This window comes from Pleurodeles waltl, chromosome 9 (genome assembly GCF_031143425.1).
Source record: "Pleurodeles waltl isolate 20211129_DDA chromosome 9, aPleWal1.hap1.20221129, whole genome shotgun sequence".
Taxonomy (NCBI): Eukaryota; Metazoa; Chordata; class Amphibia; order Caudata; family Salamandridae; genus Pleurodeles; species Pleurodeles waltl.
This window is the reverse complement of record NC_090448.1, coordinates 477,729,185-477,751,531: the sequence shown is the minus strand read 5'-3', so window position 1 is coordinate 477,751,531 and position 22,347 is coordinate 477,729,185. Positions and strand designations below refer to the sequence as shown.

Below are 22,347 nucleotides of genomic sequence, written 5' to 3'. Positions count from 1 at the left end.
GGCCCTTCTGGTGCAGGGTGAAGACGGAGTCCTCAGTGTGCACACCTTGGAAACTGTTGCAGTTGCCGGCTGGAGCTGGAGTTGCAAAATCACAGTAGCCTTCTTGGATACTTTGTTGCAGTTACAGCGGTTCCTGGAGCAAGTCACGGTTGACCCAACGGTCATAGGATGAAGCAGGAGTTGCAGAGGATTCCTGGAGGAAACATGCAAGCCAAATCTGAAGAGGAACCCACAGGAGAGACCCTAAATAGCCCTGAAGGGGGGATTGGCTACCTAACCAGGTATGCACCTATCAGGAGGGGTCTCTGGAGATCTGAGTGGCCAGTGCCAGCAGGTGACAGAGTCCCCCTCTCCCCCACCCCAGCCCCTGGAAAACAATATGACTAACTCCAGGGACACACTGGAGGAGCTCTGGGCACCATCCCTGGGGTGGTGATGGACATTGGAGTGGTCACTCCCCTTTCCTTTGTCCAGTTTCGCAACAGAGCAGGGACGGGGGGGGGGGGGGTCCCTGAACTGGTGTAGACTGGCTTATGCAAGGAGGGCACCATCTGTGCCCTTCAAAGCATTTCCAGAAGCTCTGGGAGGCTACACCTCCCAAGCCTGTAATAACTATTTCCAAAGGGAGAGGGTGTAACACCCTCCTCCCTCCCAAAGGAAATGCTTTGTTCTGCCTTCCTGGGACTGAGCTGTGCAGACCCAGGAGGGAAGAACCCTGTCTGACGTGGCAGCAGCTGTAGCTTCAGTGCAAGCCTCAGAGCTTGTTTGTCAGTACTAGGGGTCCCTGGTGGAGCCCCTGGATGCATGGAATTGGCCCCTAATGCCAGATTTGGAATTGGGGGACAATTCCATGATCTTAGACACCTTACATAGCCATATGCGAGTTACCATTGTGAAGCTGCATATAGGAATTTACCTATATGTAGTGCACGTGTGTAATGGTGTCCCTGCATTCACAAAGTCTGGGGATTTGGCCCTGGACTGCAAGTGGGCACCTTTGCTAGTGCAAGGGTGCCCTCACACTAGTACCTTTACACCTAGCCTTCAGTAAATGAAGGTTAGACATATAGGGAACTTATAAGTTACTTAAGTACAGTGAAAATGGCTGTGAAATAGTGTGCACTATTTCTCGTAGGCTGCAGTGGCAGCCCTCTGAAAGGGTTTGTCTGAGCTCCTTATGGGTGGCAAAATAAATTCTGCAGCCCATAAGGATCTCCTGGAACTCCAACTCCCTGGGTACCTAGGTACCATGTAATAGGGACATAAGCGGGGTCCAGTGTGCCAATTGGAACTGGTAAATTAAGTCACTAAAATTATAGTGACTAATTTGGAAGCAGAGAGAGCATAAGCACTGAAGTTCTGGTCAGCAGAACTTCAGTGACACAGTTAAGCACTACTGCAACACACACATTAGGCCACAAACTATTAGCACTGGGGTCCTGGCCAGCAGGATCCCAGTAAGACAGGCAAAACATACTGACATACATGTAGAACATGGAGGTAACATGCCAAGAAAGAAAGTATTTTCCTACAATCTATCACTTGTTCTTTTTTCAAATGATATTTGCCAAAAATCCAAAGCTTTTACTGTCTCAGTTGTGACTGGAGGGAGACATGGTTAACTGCCGTACTGTGCAGTTTACACATCTTCCTCCTATAATGGAGTACGATTGTTCTAAATGAAATTTGTCTGGGACACTTGAGGATGCCCATACATCGGGTCCATTGTTTAAACTGTATCGGTATTAATTCAACTATGGTTTCCTGGAATGCAGCGGACCTAAAGACTAAACTGGAGAAATAGGAATTTTCTGACAGTTTGAAGGCTGATGTAACTTCAGGAAACCTGGTGTCTAAATGTGTATTGAACAACTCATTGTCTTATGTAACTGATAGTATTGTTGGGGTAATAATTTTACGATATACTGTACATTTTATCCTGCTGATTTTATATTTTCTGTATCTTGTTTTATGTGGACCTTCGGAGTTTGAAATCAAATGTACCTGCAGTATAGTGCTTTTGCGTTGGAACACTTGACTGCCATAAAGAGTCAGAGTGGGACTCCTGAAACTAGGACTAATAGTGGGGTGTAACCTGAATGTTGCCTACAGTGAATAGAGAAATAACCGCTAGAGCATGTAGTTGGACTCTGGGACCTGCCTCTAAAACATTAGGGCCCAGACCTCAGGGTACTGTGTGTATTGTTTGTGAATGTTGTATTTTACAATGTGTTTGCATATAAAAATACATATTTTTTCATAAAGTATTTGACTGGACAGTTTTTTATGGCTGCAGAACCTATTGTAATCCCGTGTTCACCCCCTCCCCACCCTTGTCGGGAGGAGCCTTGTATGCTCGGCCCACACTACCACTCAGTCAATTGCTGAAGGCCCCGTTGCTGAAGATCCATAGTAGGCCAGGCCTCCAGGACATAAGGAGCAAAAAGGCCCCAACCCACACAGCTGGGACCATTATCCCAGATTGTCCTGTGGCTCTCTCAACAGGGTTCTGGCACATACAGAGTGCAGTTGTGAATCAGGCCGCATACGTTTACCTTCATTCAACTCATCTCAGACATTACTATCAAGATCTTGCTAAAATTCAAGTTTTAGCCAAAAAAGGACACATACCTTTGATTAGAAAAAATAACTAGGAAAGGATTGCAAGCACATATTTAATTAATTAGAAAGAAAAAAACAAGCCCCGGAGGGACACGATAAGTATCATTATTGAACAAAAATAGCTACAAATACTTATTCCTCTGATTTTAGCTTCACTTGAGGTACAACAAAACAGGATAATTAAACGTCATGAAGTACTGCCAGCATTATGATTTGTCATGCTGCCGTTTCACGCCAGTGGAAAATCTTGGACACCATCCGACACCAACCACAACAGGTTGTCTGTACTGAATGCCAGCATTGAATTTTGATCCCCCACCCAGCAAGGTCAATCAAAGCCAGCAAATACTTATATCCTCTCCAGTGTCCCAAAGTTACTCTGTCATTGAAACACTGCGTAGAGACCTAACCACATATTGCAGGTAACTGACATACTCAAGCCTTGTTCCATGAAGGGAAACCCTCTGCACTATGGTACACTCGGGGGCTCATCTCCAGTAAACACCACTAGACAAGGTAAGAAATTTCACAAACACAAGAAGACTCCAGGACAATAAAACAAAAAAACAAAAAACTTTGTTATGCTTACAGACAACCGAATGAGACCACTGCTACAAGTCCTTCATGAGCATATTCCAACGATTATCAGGACATTCTTTGAGGCAAAAGTGTGTGTATTAGGAAGCCAGATCTGCCAATCACACTGTCAAATGAGAAGGGCACAGCAAAAATCTTCAAACCAGATTAAACATCACCAACAAATTAGGACTCAACAATCCTGTGTCATACCCAGACGGTGTACCACAAATAACCACTCTTCTGAAGAGTTAGCATAACTCACCAAAAACTGTGAAGGATATGCCTTATTTAGTTAAGTCAATGATAATGCGGAAGGACTTGGGTGAAACCATGTTGCTTCACTTACTCAAAGATGTCTGTTATTGCATTCTCATGGAGGAGATTACGCAAAACAGGGACCACGATGGTCTCAAACACCATCATCTGATCACCTTTATTCTACTCTTGGGAACAACTGGGAAAGCAGTAGTCATCATGCAGTTTCACAAGACTATCAGGAGTAATGCACTGATTTACACCGACCCAAATTAAAACTAGAGAGTTAGGTATGTAGGTGATCATGACCCAAGTAGTAAATGATGCACAGCAGATTCCTCACAACGGTAAATCCTCCACAGTCTTATTGCCCTACTTTGCATTTCTGCAAACGTTGACGCTGTTATCCATGTTATCCTTCAAAAAACTCATGACCTTTGAATGACTCATCCTGCAGAAGTTTGGTTTTTACTTTAGAGATCAATTAGTTGACGGGAGTTCTGTCAGATCTGAGACCATTACTGTGAGTTGTGTTATCCCTCGAGGCTTCAGCCTCAGAACAGGGATTTCCAATCTGCACAAGGAGTACCTTTTTGCCCTACTCACTGGCAAAGGCAAATATTCACCTGCATACATGCAACATTGAGGGTCTTAACATGGATTGTTGGAAGGGTTATTGCTCTACCTGTGATCCATGGATGTCCAAGTTCTACCTCAAATTGGTCCCATCAAGTACGAACTCACTAATCACAAATGAATGGCTATCCTCATGAGCTTCAAAAGTCAAAACTTGTGGCCAGTTCCAAGTCCACAGGTTTATATGAAGGCAGCAAGCTCAGCTTCAGGACCGAGGTCATAACCCATCTGGCTCCAGCTGACCCTGTGCTACATAATTAAGCTTTCCTACCCTACGCCAACTTAATTGCTAACCAGTCAGTTATTTTTGCATCTCTATGGAATCCACATCCTCAGACATCCAATACTCACAGGACCCTGCTTAAAGTGTGCTATATACAAAACACAGACACACAAAGAACTATGACAAAATAATCTGGGATGTGATGAGTAGACCTCCACCTTAATACTGATTCAAGGGACATCCGGTCTCCACTTTTCTAAAGAGTTTAACAGTAATCAGGCCAAGCAACACTTGATCACAGAATAGCTTCTCTGCCAAACTCACCCAAGATTCACCCCATTAGTATGAAGCGCCACCTTGCCAGAGTGGATGGAGATGAAAGGTGGCTTTAAAGAAAGTCTGTATGAGAAAGACTGTTTCCTTAGTTAGCAGGCAAGGTGGGATGTTGTGAAGTGGCTCAAAATGATGGCACATTAGATAGTAAGAACTAAGTTCTAGTCCTGTTGGGGCATTATGCACGGGGAAGGAGTAAAGAGATGGGTAATACCCTTAAGAAAGCATCCAATAATGGGAGATTTAAACAAGGAGGGTTGATCAGGCAATCAGAGGAAAGCCAAGATGGCAGACCAGTAACACCTTTTGGGATCCCAGAGGAGAGCCCTGCCAGGCCAAAGAAAATAAAAACCTCATAAGATGGGTTGGGGGTGGGTGGAGAGGGGATAATCAGACTTGTCGGTACATCATGCTACAAATTTGTTCCAATGACCGGTGTGTACCGTTTTGATGGAGGGACGCCTGGCTACCACGATAACGTTAGACTTCAGGCGCAAGTCCAAAAGCTGTCAACAGCCACCACTCAATCTCCAAGCAGAAGGCACAGACTGGACAGGTTTGGGCAGAGAATGTCCACTGCTGTTGCGACAGAAGATTCTCCCGAAAGGACAGGCTAATTGGAGGATCAATGGCATGTTTAAAAGCTTGGGATACCACACTGTTCAAATCCAGTCCTGAGCCACAAGAACAACTTGGGCCCGTTCATTCTTGATATTTGAAACTCTGGGCAGAAGTGGTATTGGTGGAAAGGTGTAGAGGAGGCCTGAGTTCCACTCAAGATGAAGTCTGTAAAGCAACTGCTGCTTTGGAAACTCCAACGTGCAACACAGCTGACATTGCACGTTCTCTGTGAAGGTGAACAGAACTTACCAATGCTCTCCCCACTGCTGAAAGAACATGTGCCACCTCTGGAGGGAGGCGCCATTCGGGATTGACCAGGAATCCCCAGCTAGGTAAGTCTGCTCTGACTTTCAGAGAGCCCACCAGATGGTGAACCACCAGGGATGTGCCTTGATGTTCCAGCCATTTCCAGAGGCCGTGAGCCTCCTGACAGTGTCCACGGCCCCACCTTGCCCTGTATGTTTCAGTACCACATGGCGGTGGTGTTATCCATGAACATCTGCACCACTTTCCCTTTGAAAGGGAGGGAAGGAACGCTTTCAATGCTAGTCCGATTGCCCTGAGCTCCAAAAGGTTGATATGGAGCTCAGACTTGCCAGAGACCGGGTGCCTCTGATCTCCACCTCTCCAATGTGGCCACCCCATCCCAGGAGTGATGCATCCGTCACTACAGTCGCATCTGGTTGGGAGAAGGGAGAGCAATATGCCTCTGACCTAATCGCTGGTCAAAAGCCACCACTGCAGGTCTTGCGCAGTCCACTCAGAGGTCTGGACCATGTTGGAAAGATTCCCCTTATGCTGCCCCCACTGGAACTTCAGGTCCCATTGCAGAGCCTGTATATGACAGCTGGCATACGTGTTACCAGCATGGTGTAGGACACCATGAGGACCAGCAGCCTCAGTCATTCTCACAGACATCCAGGATAGAGGCTGAAACATTGGTATAGCATGAAGGTCCTGGACTCAGCTCGGGTGGGTAGGCCCGAAACTGCATTGTGTCCAGAACTGCTCTGATGAAAGGGAGTGTCAGAGGGAGTCAGGAGTGACTTCAGCACACTTATAGTGAACACCAGTGACTGCAGGACGACCACTGTAGTCTGGAGGTCAGAGAAAACAGCATGGGGCGAGTCATCAAGGTAGGGGAAGACAAGCCCCTAACCTACACAGATGATTTGCAACCACCATCACTTTGGTGAACACCTGAGGGGTGCTGGCTTGTGACCTACTACAAACCACAAGTAACGTCTGTGGGCAGGCAGGACAGTAATATTGAAGCATGCGTCCTGCAAGTCCAGTGCAGCCATTAAGTCTTCTGGGGCCAGGGCGGATAGGACCTGAGCCATTGTGAGCATTTTGATCTTCTTCCTACAGAAGTAAAGACAAAATTGAGGGACCGGAAGTTGAGGATAGGGCAGAGGCCCTTGTCCTTTTTGTGTGCCAGAAAGTAGTGGGATTAACAACCATGACCTACTTCTGGCACAAGGACCCTCTCTATGGGCCGTAACCTCCTTGCCGGGAAGTGCCAGGTAATCCTCCATCATCCGATCTTAGGGTGGTAGCATGGCAGGAGAGGTAGTTTCAAAGAGGAGGGAGAAGCCCCTTCAGATTATTTGCAAAACCCATCTGTCTGGTGTGTTGGTATTCCAGCAGGGCAGGTGATGGTGAATCCTTCACAGACTGGCCCATGGTGGGGAAATGCCAGACTATGAAGGTCTGGAGGCTGCAGCTGAAGGGGTGGCAGTGGACTGGCTAGATCGCTGGCTCTCCGACCCACGCTGACTCAAGATCCAAAGTCCTCAGCCACAAAGAGGCTGAGCAGCATGTGTGGTGCAGTGGCAGATGGGGAATGGATGTGGTTGGGTGCCCCTTACGTGGCCACTAAAGCAGTGAAAAGGAGACTGAGGAGGGCGAATAGCAGCAGTGAAGCAAAGGGACCAAGCCATAGCCTGGAACTCCTTAAAGTGCTTGAGCGCAAAGTCTTTGTCCCTGAAAAGACAGGTGCCATCAAAGAACTGATGTCAGCACACCAGAGCGTCACCTATATATTAGGCGACCATGAGGCAAACAGATGCGGAGTCGACCGACACCACCTAATGGTGCACAAGGGTACTGTTCAAAGAGAAATCTCTGGATCCCGACTGACATCTGGGAGAAATTCTAAGGTAAGGAATATGCTTTAGGAAGGTTTCAAACTTAAGACAGTTTCCTTTTTAGGAGCTCACAATTGTCCAGCTTAATAAGCCTAAATCTGCATCAGAAGAAACCCTCTTAAAATTGGACACCTTTACCACGAGGTGCCACTGAAGCTCCAAGAGTCTTGGAAGTATAACAACATTTCTATGTCTCAGCTTTTCAGACTTTCTGGAGCAGTTTTTCTTGGTCGCTTCTAGGGTTTCTAGGAACTTAACAGCACTTACAGACCAGGGATCACTCCAACAGAAGCCATCAAGAGGCTGGTCACACCAGGGAATGGGAAGTTTGCTGTGTCCCTGTAGCCACACCCGGTCAGCCAACTGACCCATTCAGTCCATTCTGGAGTCATGGGTTTATATGGGAGAAGGTCCAGCCCCTCAGGTCACCAAAACAGATCATAGACTGCCGATTCAATCTTTTTCTGTTCTTCATAAAGTGTTCTGATGAGCTGGGAGTGAGGTGTCACTTTTGTAGGCTACTAGCAAGTAAATGTTGGTATTTGCTGGACACTCCCTAACCAATGAAAAGAAGTTCCTAGGGGCAAACCTTGCCAGCACATCTTGTTTGCCTTACTAAAACGTATTGCACAATGCACTAGTCAGAGTCAAATCCAACATAACAATCATTTTGCTCTGGGAGGTGGCTGAGCCAGAGTGAGCATCCAGGTGTTTGTCTAGGGAAATGAGAAATCCCTCCTCCCCAAACACACCGAACTGGTCCTGAACCAGCCCCACCTTCCACTGGGTGGGTACCAAGCCGTCTAAACTGTACCCTGGGATCTAAAAGCCTCTTCCCCAGGTTTCCCTTTACATTTTGCTAGAAATGGGGAGACCCTGTCCTGGTCGCTTTCAGACATCCTTAACTGCCTTTTATGAGAGAGTAAAAGTCATCTCAAACCAAGGTCTTCCTACCAAAAGGTCCAACTCATTATCTCTGCTCTGAGAGCAGTTTTTACACCACATTAATGTGGGAACATTACCAGAGGCAGCAACTGACAGGCTAAGGTGGATTTACCCTGCTGAATCTTCAGGTAGGCAAAGAATAACTTTTTTTTTTATTTTTAAACTTATTTTCCAATAAATGTATCTAAAATGTAAATTCATTCAAATTAATTTCATATTTTTTTTTTTTTAAAGTGGTGAAATAATTTGTGTAGCTTATCCAAAGTTAACAAAACCAGTAATTTAATTGCGGTTCTCTTTGCACTGGGGTCAGCTAAAGCTCTTTACAATACATTTTTTTTTCCAAGGGGCTAGACACTAACAATGCAACATGAATTTCTTACATGTTCAACCTTTAAATACTAGCCACCCTATCTTGGGGGCTGAATGGTCTACTTTCCTATCAAAAGGGATTTTGACAGTGTTCCCAGTAGATTGAAAACCTGCAGTCATCAAGATATACATGTAGGCCTGAAGCCATGTTTTCGCGGTCAGCGTCTTGGACGGCACAGCATGTACTGCAGCCCACAGATACATGATTCCATGCCATTAGTGTATTTTCCTGTGCAATATGCTTCAGCCTTACAATATATCAATTGGGGATTAGCTAGTTGTACCTTGTTTTACGGATCAGAGCATATACACTAGGGACTGGCTAGCAGTATTGAGAGTTCAAAAAACAGTCAATGAAAATGTGGGAGAACATGCAAAAAAGCAGGATTTTCTCACATTCTGCTATAGTAACGTGGGTCCTTGGCTGCCTGAGAAGTGTTCGTTTTGAAGGAGATATCCTTAGATAGTTTAGAGGCTACAAATGTTCATATTCACCACCCATCTGATTCAAAGTCCAGCCGAATCATCAAAATGCCTCAGTGATACTTCAATTTATTGAAAAATAAATGTTGTCTGCTACCTCATTTTTTTTCTCATGGTTTATCTGTAAGTGGTCAGTGAATAGATTTCCTTCCAATTTCATAGAAAACCTAAGAATTTTAACTTGCACTTAGAAAAATATGAATAGAGAGGGTGCCATCTAATATTAACTAGATGAAACAAATGTGCACACTTCTTCAGACCCTTAAAATAACACATTTGAACACCCATATTTTTTTTAAGTCTTAGAGAAACACTTAATTCAAACCTCTAATACCTCCATAGAATCATATATAGTATGCACAGGAGAACAATTTAAAATCCACATTACGCATTGATAATTCCAAAGTGTTCTCCCAAGCCACAGCTAGTTTTTTTTTTTTTTTTTTTTTTTAAACATTTACATTTCCTGATAAAACTGACAGACCACATTCTATAAATTATGTTCCTTTAAAACATGTAATTAATAATGATTAAAACATTAATACTATCAATGTAATACAACTGGTCAGATAAGCTATTACCCCCAAGAATGTATATTACACACCGGTTAATTTCCAAAACAAAACTGCAACAGACCTGCTGGTCTTGTGCCCCCATTACAGAAGAATTGCAAATGCATACCTCTCAGTACATTGGTAGGAAGCTTCTGCCAGTTCAAGTTCTTCATTTTCAGTGTTGGCCTTCGGGCACTGTTAAAGGTATTTCTATTAAGTTGAGGATGAGGAATGCCTGGAAAAGTTGGAGACCCGCCAAACATGCCAGGCAGTGGAGGAGCTAGTGGAGCCCCTCCAAACATGCCAGGCAGTGGTGGAGCTGGTGGTGCCCCACCAAACATGGCAGGCAGTGGTGGAGCTGGTGGTGCCCCACCAAACATGCCAGGCAGTGGTGGAGCTGGTGGTGCCCCACCAAACATGCCAGGCAGTGGTGGAGCTGGTGGCGCCCCACCAAACATGCAGGAAAGTGGAGGAGCTAGTGGAGATCCAGCAGTCATAGCAGGTAGTGGAAGAGCTGGATCTGGAACACCCACCGAGGAAGGCAGTGGAGAAGCTGGAGGTGGCCCTCCCACTGTGGCAGGCTGCGGAGAAGCTTTAGGTGGAACACCCACCATGACAGGCAGTGGAACAGATTCAGGAGGCCCACCTACCAAGGCAGGCAGTGAGAGAGTTGGAGGAGACTGTTCGATTTCATATGAATGAGGCAGGGACTCTTGTTGCTTGGACGGCTTCAAAGAGACCTTTTGCTGCCTAGTTTTGCTATGGTCGCAATATCTCAACCGAGATTGACACATTCTATTTTTTTTTTTCTTTCACAGCTTCAGTCTTTTCAGTTTGGACTAGTTAAAAATGCTGCAAGTGTATTCACTGTTCCTCGTTTTAAAAATGTCTTCATAACTTCCTCTTTCGACAATTTTTATCCATTGTGTTTTCTTTCACTATAAGAAAAAACGTAAAATATAAATGGTCAGTATTCTATAGGTGGGGCAGTGTGCTCAGTTCTTGATGCCGAATAACTGACCTTACAAGTTAGCTGTTTGTAGGAAACTGCATTCACTAAATATTAAAAAACAAAGTAAGATCCCCAGTAGTAAAGGCACCTTTGAAAATAATTCCTTAACAAATTGAGCACAACAATGTTTTTTATGTTTTAATCTAGAAAATAGTATCTGTGCTTGTCAGAGCAACTTTAATAACACCAACTTCATACTCCATGAAGAGAATCCACATTGTGCCCCTCCTCCTTTTAAGAGCATTTTACTTATTGTAATAAGTCTCATGCGGGGACTGAAGAAACATTATCAGATCACCCCTATGGGGATGGAACTCCACTTGGTCCCCTGGATGGCCTACACCATCTTATAAATAAGCTACATCATTTACTAAGCCATCACGACCTGCAACACAGCCTATCTGGTTGACAACTACACCATCTCTTGGGCACCTACAAAATTATTTTACATCTTCCGCATAATCTTTCCAATTAAACGCTTTATGCACCATAAAAACAGCACAAATTTGGTTGGGCGGACCCTGAAAACACAATTGGTGCTGATCTTCCTGTGACTTACAAGTGCCAAATGCTGGTTGCATTCATGTATTATGAGACAACAAACTCCTGCCACAAACAATGAATTTTCCATCCTATGTCTACAAAATCTACAGAAGTTACATATGGGTCCATAACATTTCCATGATGACCAACATTTGCTTGTGCCTAGCAAACAATTTCTAAATCTGAAACTAAGTATCAGATCTTAAACCATTTTGGTGACTTCAGGTAAACATGGTTATGTGTTTAAGGTCCAAAAATGATGCCACAGAAGAGGCTACTTTACAGGATTCTAGACTTTATGGTCTTGCAAAAGTGAAACAGATGAATTGTCATCTGCCACTGTCTAAAAACAGAAAAGGACAGGCTAAATGTGTCCAACCAAATTAGCCACCACACCATGTAGCAATCCAATTTTAATTTTTGCAACAGTGTTAGACTATTTTGCAAGTGGTAACTAGATACTGTGTGCATCAGACCTTATGCCTATATTCAAATGAAGCTTAATGCTGCATGCCTATGGGTGCATACAGGGTGCACCGAACAGTCCTGTATGCTAGTATTGCCCTCTTGCTCCTCTTAAACAGCCATCTAGAAACAGTGCTTTCTCTTGGACTTCATCAGCAACTATTCACACAGATGAAAACCGCATTACACATTTATCCGCTCTTCATCAGCGGTTACAATGGGTACATTTAGGGCACACACTGCTGCATTACTGGAAAGCACCACCTCAGAAGTAGCACCGGAGCTGGCGTTTATTCCACTGCAGGACAGCTTAGCATTCAAGGTTGCTGCGTCAGGAGTTTCCAAATTAATTGTAAACGAGCCTATTTAACTACCCTTCGGCAGACTCATCCAGCTACTCAAAAACTGGAAAGCTCAATGATCTATTCAGATTTCTGCCTCCATTTTGTTGGCGAGGCTTTGAGCCTATGAAACAAAATTTACTTAAACAAGAGAGGCAGATCCAGATATTTCACAAACAGATGGACTTGCTTGGGGGGTGGATATCCGGCTCCAAACCACAAAATAGAGGGAATGTTACTGTGCACTGCTTGTCCCAAAGTCTGCATCATCCGTTACCTAATCACTGCAAATACCAAAAGTATGTTTAGTAAGGCCTTTGGTTAAGAGCACAACAGCAGCAAGCAAATAGTAAGGTTACAAATTTTAAGATGAGAGGAGAAAGATATATTAGGAAGGAAGTCCTTGTTGTTCATGTTGCAGGATATGTACACCTGACTTGCTGCAACTTTAAAGAATGGTCAGGGCCAAGATGTTCTAGCACAGATGTAACCATCTGGTATCTCACGTATTCCGAAAACGTGGTGATTATGCCCAAACTTTTGGGCAACAATTTTCTTTTTTTTTTTTTTTTCTTCTTCTTTACCTGCAGTTCAGTAACAGAGCTTGGCTATTCCCATTTCTAAAAAACCTTGCTTGGAAGTCATCACCTTGAATACTACATTGCTACTGAAATGCTGCTAAATAGTTTAATTGACCCAAGTGCTAAGCAAAAAGCCGCCTCTAGCAAATCATTTGGTGTTTATTGATGGTACTTACAATGGAGGAAACTGGATAATGGAGATCTTCGATCTCTAGTGACTCACAACTTTAATGCTTAGCAATTTAGAACATGATGGGTTGTGAAAATTAAATACTTGCTAGGAAATTCCAGATGCTGTGATTCCATTTCATAAGAGGGAGGTTGCAGGAAAGTCTTAGGTGATCAGTGCCTCAAATTATGTGCCCTAAAAAGCCTCTCCCTAAACTACTTCCCATAGCTGCACTCCGTTTTTCAAGCACCGTTTGGCAGGGATTATTTCCTTGGAACTTTTTGATCACTTCTGTTTTACATATTTGCCACAGATCAGAACGTGAACATTGTGCATAATTTTGTTTTTGAGATCAGTAAATAGCCACTTTGGCGAAGGGATTAGATGCTGATACTCCCTTGGGATTCTAGCAGTTTATAAAGAATAAGGCTGCTGCAGAAAGTCAGGTGGTAAATTGGATACCCTCTTACCTTACACTTCAGAGTCACTCTCCAGATGGCTGTGACACTGTGGGCTACAGGCCCAGAACGTTGGAATTGTGTTATGCTCTCAGTGCTAGAGTGTCGCTACCAGCTATATCCCATATATTTCAAAATAACTTAAGATACTTTCCTTTTGAATGTGATAATACTCACGCATGATCATATGTTCTCCTGGACTTTTGCACAGGTTGCAGTAGGGATTTTGGTCATTTTGTCATGTAGTACATTGTCTCCGCACTCATTCTTTTTCTCTTTTTTTGTAAATTGTATATTCATGTTTTATGTTACATTACAGCCCTGAAGAAGCCCTTTCTTGATGGGCGAAACACGTTGGCTGTCTAACCTATATATATTGTGATGTAACAGTCTTCTGTACGAATTGAACAGTATTAAATGGAAGATTTGCATTCTCATCATCACTGGAGTATTGGACTGTTTAACATTTCTGAATAGTTGCTCCCTTAGCGGTGCATCACCATTTTGGTTTAATTTCTTTGTGTTGCTACCACTGTGTCAAGGTTAACAGTTAATGGAAACCCACTGGTTCACTCCAAAGGTAATGGCTCAGTAAAAAGTACTGGCAATGGCTATGCGTAAATTAAAGGTTTGATCCAACACAATGATAAACCTACAGTCTTTGAGGGCCATGAGTGGAAAATACATGTCATACGGGAAGCAAAAAGCATGGATAGGCAGTGCCCATCTGAAGAAGGTATTGCATCATAATTTATTAACAGCGTTGTAATGAAAACATTCAAAGCTAAACTAAGATGACCATTTGGACATGCTATCAGTGTGGGGACACACCAATAAGGCCTCCCTTTCGGGCAAGGTGATGGGGGAATCAGTGAGTGAAATAGGAGGATTAATTGGGTCCAGCAGATACAATGGAGCCATGGGGCCAAAAGGCTTCCAATGGAGCTCATTTGTATCCTTCTACAGGGCCAAATACCTGCACTCATTACAGTTTTACTTTACAACTTATTTCCCACACTTATGGAGGGGGATCACTTCTGCAACTAATGCAAAAAAAAAAAAAAAAAAAAAAAAAAAAAAAAAGGGCTCCAAGAGTGTTGGACCTGGTATCTATTTAATAACAAAAAAAGAAGGACAACCCAGTGTACCCTTATGGGCTTGGGTACTGAAAATTACATTTAAGGGTGCCAACAAAAGGATATTGTTGTGTACTTTGTACCTTGCTTATAGAAGTCTTATTTACGTTCAAATTTAATTAATTGCAATTTGAAATAAACAGAACTTAATTATGATCTAAATAAAAGAAAAATCACAACAAACAGCAGGTGTATCCTAAGATAAATCTATATTAAGAACCAAGTATACAGTAAAGACGTGAAAAACACAAGGTTGGGGTGGGGGGAATTCTATAACAATTATGTTTCAAGTAAATCAAATCTGATATAATACAGTCATACAAATATATCCTAATATTGTCGACAAATTTCAACATACTACAAGCCCACTTTCTTAATATATTTTGAGAATGTACGTCGGAAGAACATATCAGATCAGATAAATATTCAAGGCTATTTCAGCGAAATATGGGCTGTCCGTCATAGTTTCGGTCTCAAAATGTATTCATCCATGAAACTATCTTCAGGATGAAGTAGTTTTCATGAAACAAGAGACCCCATATAAATAAAACAAGATATAAAACTTATATCAACAAAGAAATGATCGAGAATACAACTGCAGTCACTTTAAAAAGACAGCCCAGAGAAATGTGACTCAAACAAAAGGAAAGCAAAACCTACTGTGATATTGCTAAGACTATGCAGCCATAGGCGATTGTTGCTGAATGGCATTTGTATATTGGTTCAAAAAAAAAAAAAAAAAGTTTCTGTAGGTCTAAGGCAGCAGGCCATTTATCTGACTCTACCCTTTGAACATGGTTAGACGTCCTGGTTGGATATTTTGGTACTATGAGGTTATCCAACTTTTTCAGTTTCTCTACATCTCCAACTTTATATATTAAATTATTATTTTTTTAAGGTTATTTTCCAATTTGCTTATAATTAACAACTGTATTAGTAAAGATTTCACATTCTTTGAAAGCAAAGCAGGCAATTTACACTTTCACTAAACCTCTAAACAGCAGTAAATAATGATACTTTTTCTTGATTTTGTTATGGAATTGGATTATTAACACATTTGTAAACCTGCCATGCTTTGTGGTGAAAATAACTAATTTTGTCCTTTAAGCACCAAGATCAGATAGGAACTTGCTGAGCCACTTTGCTGTCAAACGATCGAATAGGTGGACATTAGGATCCTTTAGAACAGTTATGGGAGTGATTGGGTGAACACCTAGATGTAAGGCAGTAATGCGGACTGACTGAACACAAGTATCGGTATCGCAGGACACGAACTGGTTTCAGTCTGTAAATTTCACTTTAAGTGCTGTGTGCCGAAGGTGATTTTTTGAAGCAGCAAAGGGCTTTACTCACACCGAGCTCTCTTCACCACAGAAGCATTGATCTGTTGACGTGTGGTAAGAATCCCCATGAACGCTTAACGCAGTAGACCCATGTTCTTTAGCCATGATACACCTGAACCACTTTGAACTAGAAAATTAAACTACAGGGGCCAGTTGGGCTCAAGGGATCAAAGCCAGAGGAGTCCTTGCTACCAAAGAGGAAAAGGGAGTTCAAGAACGTCGACTCAGAGCAGCACATTCCACAGAAGCATGTGAAAACATTTTAAGCATCAAGGATAATATTGGAGTACAGCCTATTCATGTTTAGCAACAAAAGGTCAAACGGATTGCAACTGTTGGGAACTTTTGAGGTCAACTATCCCAAGATTTATTAATTGGTAAAAACAGCCCCCTTGCTTTTTTTTGTGAATATCTAATCAAATGGTTAATCTGGGCCAGGCTTGTCTAGGTGTTTTGTTGGATGGGAGGCGAGGGTGTGCTATACTATGAACTGAAAGGAAAGGACGTGGAGCTCCCGTCATGCTTCATGACTGAGCCCCAGAGTGGCAAGATGGCGGGCAGAGCACAATGGCGCCTAGGCGGCTTCATCCAGCCCCCTTCCCCCAATCCCCCTGGTTCCAGCTCCTGTGAGAGCGACTGGCTGACCGGCAATGCAGCTCGAGCAGTACGTCAGTACAGCAATATGGATCTGGCAGATCCGCCCTTGGTGAAGGACTTTGTGGCAGCAGAGTACAGTGCGCCAAGCGGAACGGCCCCCCAGTAACAGTCAGGCCCTGAATCTACAGGCTGCAGCAATCGGATGGCCGCAGCAATTGCATGGTGGAGTGTTTGGTTTTCTATGCATCTACATCTACACGACCCCCCCACCCCACCCCCGAGGCTCTGAACATGAAGTTGAGGCAAGCAGAAAGGACAAAAGAACAAGATTAGAAAACCAAAAGATAAGTAATTGAGGCAGTGTGCAGCTTAAGATCAGGAGGGGCTGGGGGAATTTCTTTTTTGGGTGGGGGGGGTTTGGATCAGATGGCAACAGAAGTAGTGTGAGGGGGAACAGCCATTATTGTGGAAAAGACTGTTGAACTATGTGAGGTTAGCCACAAAGATGGAAGCTATATACTAGGGGACTTATTAGGGCAAGCCTTTTTTTGGAAGAAGGCCAGGAGAATACCTAGCGGCTGTTGAGGGGGCAAAAGGCCAGCTGAGTAATTCGCTTTGCAAAAAGGTTGGGGGGCCGCTACCAAATAGAGATACCACATTGCTTTTTTGGGACTGGTCTGAACCTAAACACCGTACCCAGTACCCACCTGGCCTAGGAGGAAAGGGAGAATGAGCAACCGGTCGTAGCAGCATTGCATCAGTGCAGTGGGCGCTTCTGTGGGGTCAAGGGAGTGACAGAAGCAGCCCACGTCCCTATTCAGGATTTTCACTTTGTCTACTTTTTTCCGGTCTCCTCTGACCTCTCCTTGCTTCATCTCCCCCCACTGTAAACGCCTTTGATCCAACACTATAATGAAACGCATGCCACGAGATACGGGTTATAAGGCACGGACAATGGGAGGGGACCTAATACTAAGACTGACTCCTACCACAGCCAAGCAAAGGTTTAGCTCTGAAGGAGATCTGGGGGGGAACTTTGAGGGAATCCACAGAAACACAAGACTTATCACCCCCCCCCCCTTTTCCTCTCCAGCCCTTTCTCCATCTATAGAGGCCAGCCCGCCAAAATGTCCTGAACAAGTAGCACTACGATCAATGCAACTCGCTGAGCTGTTCTCTCAACCCGCTGCTGCCACATTGAGCAACAGATTAGGGAGCCGCATACCTCCTCACCCATTTTAGCTGCATCTAATAACCTCCCCCTTGCAGTATCTCTTGTAAACTTACAACATAAGGAGAAACCTGCCTACCTCCTGTTTTTAACCACTAGCAAGAACGCTAAAGGGGGAATCGAAGGCATGAGAAAGCACTCTTGCCGGTCAAAGAAAGCGCAATGGACAACAATTTATTTTCCAGAAAAACTGCAAATCCTGTACTAGAAGCTTCTAGCTTCGCGTTGTCTGATCCAACATCATCTAATGTTAGTATACCTCCTCGAACTCCCTCCCCTATCATCAACAATACGGATAACTTGGCATACAGGATAACTGGTACCCCCTTAATGTAGAAATGGATGGGGCAGATATTAGTGGAGCTTCAAGCTATAAAACTATCTCAGGAGGAAGCTTGCAAGGATACTAAGGATCAGCTTAGTCAATTGAATACTCACCTAATCAATCTCTCACAAGCGGATCCCAAGTGGAGCAGAGAATCTCTGATTTAGAAGATGTTGAAAATCAAGCAGAGTTGGTAGTATCTCGGATCCAATCAGAACTTGCCAAACTTCAATTAAAGTTGGACGAGATGTAAAATAGATCCAGACGTTCAAATCTTAGGTTCGTGGGAGTCCCTGAAGACAGAGGCATCTTCATCTGTAACTAAGGTAGTCTCTGATCTTATATAACAGCATCCTCCCAAAAAAGGCAAATACTGAAGCAGATCTCTCAATCATGAGAGCACATAGGGTGCCATTTACGCGCCCTGCAAATTCAAAGTATCCTTGTACAATACTTTTCAATTTTGGTGACTATCGGATTAGGGAACAAATTCGCTCTCAAGCCATAAGTCTGGTGACAGTTTCAGTTTTCGCATGTTCTCCGATGTCCATTGCAGCTGCCCACCGGCACAGATAATTTGTTGGACTGATAGATGAGTTTAAGAGACTGGGGGCTCTGGCTGGTATTGTGCAATTAGCCAAACAAAGTATTTCATAAAGGACAAGTGCATGTGTTACAGGGCATGCAGGAAGCAAAGAATGTTCTAGAATGGTTAAAAAGGGGATGATGTGGTTTATGGCAGGTGGATTAAGAACACAATGGGGGTTGGGGGGAAGTAGAGTGGGGCAGAGAGGGGAAGAGAGGAGGAAGAGGAAAAGAAAGGAGGGAGGGGAGAAGGAAGAAAGGGAAAGAGAAGGGGGAAATTGGGAACATCTTGTTTCTTTGGAAATATTGTGCTCACTTGAATTGCCGCACTATGTTTTTTTTTCTTCCTTTGGTTCCTCTGCCCTGCCGCCTTGTTGCTCCTTGTGATTAGGCTCTAGGAGTGCCATGTCAGCGCACTCTTCGCTAGGGTGTGGGGCGGGTGGGGAGTGAAGCCTGATTGGGTGGGTATTGCTGGGGGTGGGTGGAGCAGGGGGGCACCAGGGAGTCATGGGAGAGAGGGGCCAAGACGGGCAAAGCCCTCAACGACAAAGGGTGCAAGAGGGTGAAGGGGGGAGAAGAGCACAGGGTGGAAGCTTGGGGAAAAATGCAGGTGGAGGTCAGTCAATAATATCCCTTCTTTCAGGATGTAGAGGACGGCAATGTGCTAAAAAAATCCAGATGAAGAGCAATTGACCATGGAGATGGCTGGTTTGAATGTGAGGAATGAGAGGGTATCAGGTAAAAATAGCCTCATGTAATTTAAATGGGGCCAATAATGTTAAACTTCAAGCAATACTTAACTGCCTTGTAACATCTCAAGTACAAGTTTTTCTTCTGCAGGAAACCCATTTTAAGGCTAACGCTACGCTAACTAAACTGCCAGTGTTTATTGTCCATTCATTTTTTGTATCGGCTAATGCCGCAGTACAGTGTGCGGCCATTTTGATTTCTAGCAAATTCTCAGGAATGGTAAAGAGAGTTTAGAGAGCCGCAGTCAAGATGGGTAATAGTTACTACCATAATGGCAATTAAGGTGATTCACTTTGTAAGTTTTTATGGTCCAATAGAGGACGATATAGCACCAATGAGGGATTTATATGCGTACCTATCTTCACTTTCAGGCTACTTTATAATAGGAGGAGACTAATAACATACCTAATGTCCAATCGGACACTTCACACAGGAATAAAACAGGGAATACGCCAAGATTCTCTCTGCTTTTTAAACTGATCTCGGATTTAGCATTGGTGGATGTGTGGCGGGTCGATCATCCTTAGTCAAGAGAATTTACATGCTATTCTAAAAGATACAATACTGCATCAAGGACTGATTATATGTTAATCTCATTTGCGCTGATGCAACAGGGATACTTGCTAATCCATTTTCCAATCACTCCGTTCCTTGGGTTAGTATTAAGGAGTCAGGAAACCAACTGAATCGCCACAATGGAGTTTGGACAAATCTCTCTTGACAAAGGAGGGCTGGGTAGCAACTCTCAAAACATCGGTTGCTGAGCTCTTAGAGATTAATAAGGACTCAGCCTCTTTTTTTATATCTGGGGAGCCACCAAAGCTTATATAGAGGGAGAAGCAATTTCTTTTAAGGCTCATTTAGGAAAGACAGCTCATGAGCAAAGTAATCTACTCCAATGGAAGTTGGAGCAGGCTTTAAAAAGAAATCAAATATTACCCAATCCAGAGACTAAATCTATACTAGAAAGAGCTCAGACCAAATTAAGGGGTTTTACGTGTATTGAGAGATACTTAATAGACAAACAAGTTTTCAGAGGCAATACGAAGAAAGTGAACATGTAGGTCAACTCTTATCATGGTCAGTTAAAAGAAAGTTGAATTCTAATCTGATAAAAGCAATCTTAAATGAAGGGTGTGGTATAATGGTTAGTCAACCCAAAGAGAAAAAATATTTATCTCGCACTATAGAAAGCTAGACAAGGAAACGATGCAAGCAAATTCATTACAAATTAAACAGTATTTAGATTTAGTGGTGCTGGCAGGCTTAGATCAAGAAGCCTGGAATATATTAACACCCCCCATCACTCTCCCTGAAGCAGTAGAGACAATACGGGGAGCCTTCAACAGAAAAGCTCCCAGAGAAGATGGTCTTCCGGTGGAAGCATATAAAGTTCTAGATGGGCAAATAGCTAAAATACTAGTAGAGCTATTTAATAAAATTTTAGAAGGAGCAGAGGTCCCTTCATTTTCTAGGGCTGTAGTGGTTAGTTTAAAAAAAAAAAAAAAAAAAAAAAAAAAAAAAAAAAAAAAAAAAAAAAAAGCACATTAACTAAAAAATAAATAAAAATAAACTGCCGGAAAACACTATAAATTATTCACTAAGATTCTTGCAGTTCGTATGGCTCAGGTGGCACAAGGACTGATACATGAAGATCAATGTGTATTTCTACCAGGTAGGCTGCTGTCTACCAACATCAATTTCCTGGTCCAGGCAATTGATTTATTTTCTCATAACCATCATCCAGCGGCAATCATAATGCTTGATGCCGAGAAGGCATTTGATCTAGTTCAGTGGGAAGCATTGTTTATGATTTTAGGTAAGTTCAACTTCCCAGGGAAGTTTATTCAGACCTTACGAAGGTTATGTGCTGGGGCTCAAGCCAGGATTTCAATAAACTATCAAATAGCAGGGTTAGTACATATATCACGTGGCACACTGCAGGGTTGTCCGTGGTCTCCAGTGCGGTTTGCACTGTGAGCCATTGGCGGCAGCAATTTGGCAGGATCAATATATACATTTGCCGCTTCCTCAAGCACCCAAGTTAAAACTATTTGCTGATGATAAAATTCTGTATCTTCGGGCGGATTCACACAACATCAATAGAGCTGTAATATTAGGGATTTTTCAGACTTGGGAGGGTACAAAATCAATCAGTCGAAGTCAGAAACTCTTATAAAATGCAGATACATCACTTTTACCAAAGGATATTTGGGTGATATCTTCATGATCTACTCCTATTAGGTACCTAGGTATATACATGTCCATAATCTAGCTGATCTTTTTCACCTGAACTATGTAAAGGTTTTAAAAAAGATCCAAGGCTTATTTCAGAAATGGCAGGAATCCACTATGACGATTATAGGGAGGACAGCACTGGTGAAATTGATGATCCTTCCCTTATTATTATTAGTTTTTTCTAATATAGGCCCTCATTCTGACCTTGGCGGTCTTTTCGCAAGACCGCTGAGTTACCGCCGCGGTGAAGACCGCCGACCGCGGCGGTGTGCCGCTGTGCGCATTCTGACCGCTGGGAGCGTTCCGCCGGAAAACCGCCAGCAGCCACACTGGCGGTCGGCGGGAAAGTGGAGACTGGTCAACCTCCACCGCCACGCCAGCAGAACACCGCCCACAGAATTACGACCCACATTTCTGTGTGGCGGTCTTCTGTTGGCGGTCTTCTGTTGGCGGTCACGTCCCTATGGCTCCCGTCGCCTCCCGGAGGACCAACGCACAAGGTAAGTTGATCGTCCGTGAGGGGAGGGGGTGGGGGGGTGTTGTGTGATGTGGGCGTGCATGGGGGTGTGCGTGTGAGTGTGTAGAGTGGGTGTGTGAGTGCGTGTATGCGGGCGGGGGGTGCTGCTGTGTCTATGGGTAATGTGTGCTGTTCGGCAGGTGCGCATGTCGGCATGTATGTGTGCGGGTATGTGTCCCCGTTGTGTATGTGTGTGTAGGGGGTGTGTATATGTGCATGTTGGGGGTGTGTGCATGTCGGGGTACATGTATGTGCATGTCGGGGTGGGGGTGGGGAGGGGGTT

General features: G+C 43.7%; 1 protein-coding gene across 1 annotated transcript in view; it reads right to left on the bottom strand.

Moving 5' to 3' along the window:
- LOC138258649 (inverted formin-2-like) overlaps positions 1-22,347 on the bottom strand; it is a 319,153-nt gene that overhangs the window by 218,849 nt on the left and 77,957 nt on the right. Inside the window, exon 2 of the mRNA XM_069205971.1 lies at positions 9,901-10,711. Within this exon, the coding sequence (XP_069062072.1) occupies positions 9,901-10,567 (667 nt within the window). The 5' untranslated portion in view covers positions 10,568-10,711. The remainder of the gene's footprint in view (positions 1-9,900; positions 10,712-22,347) is intronic.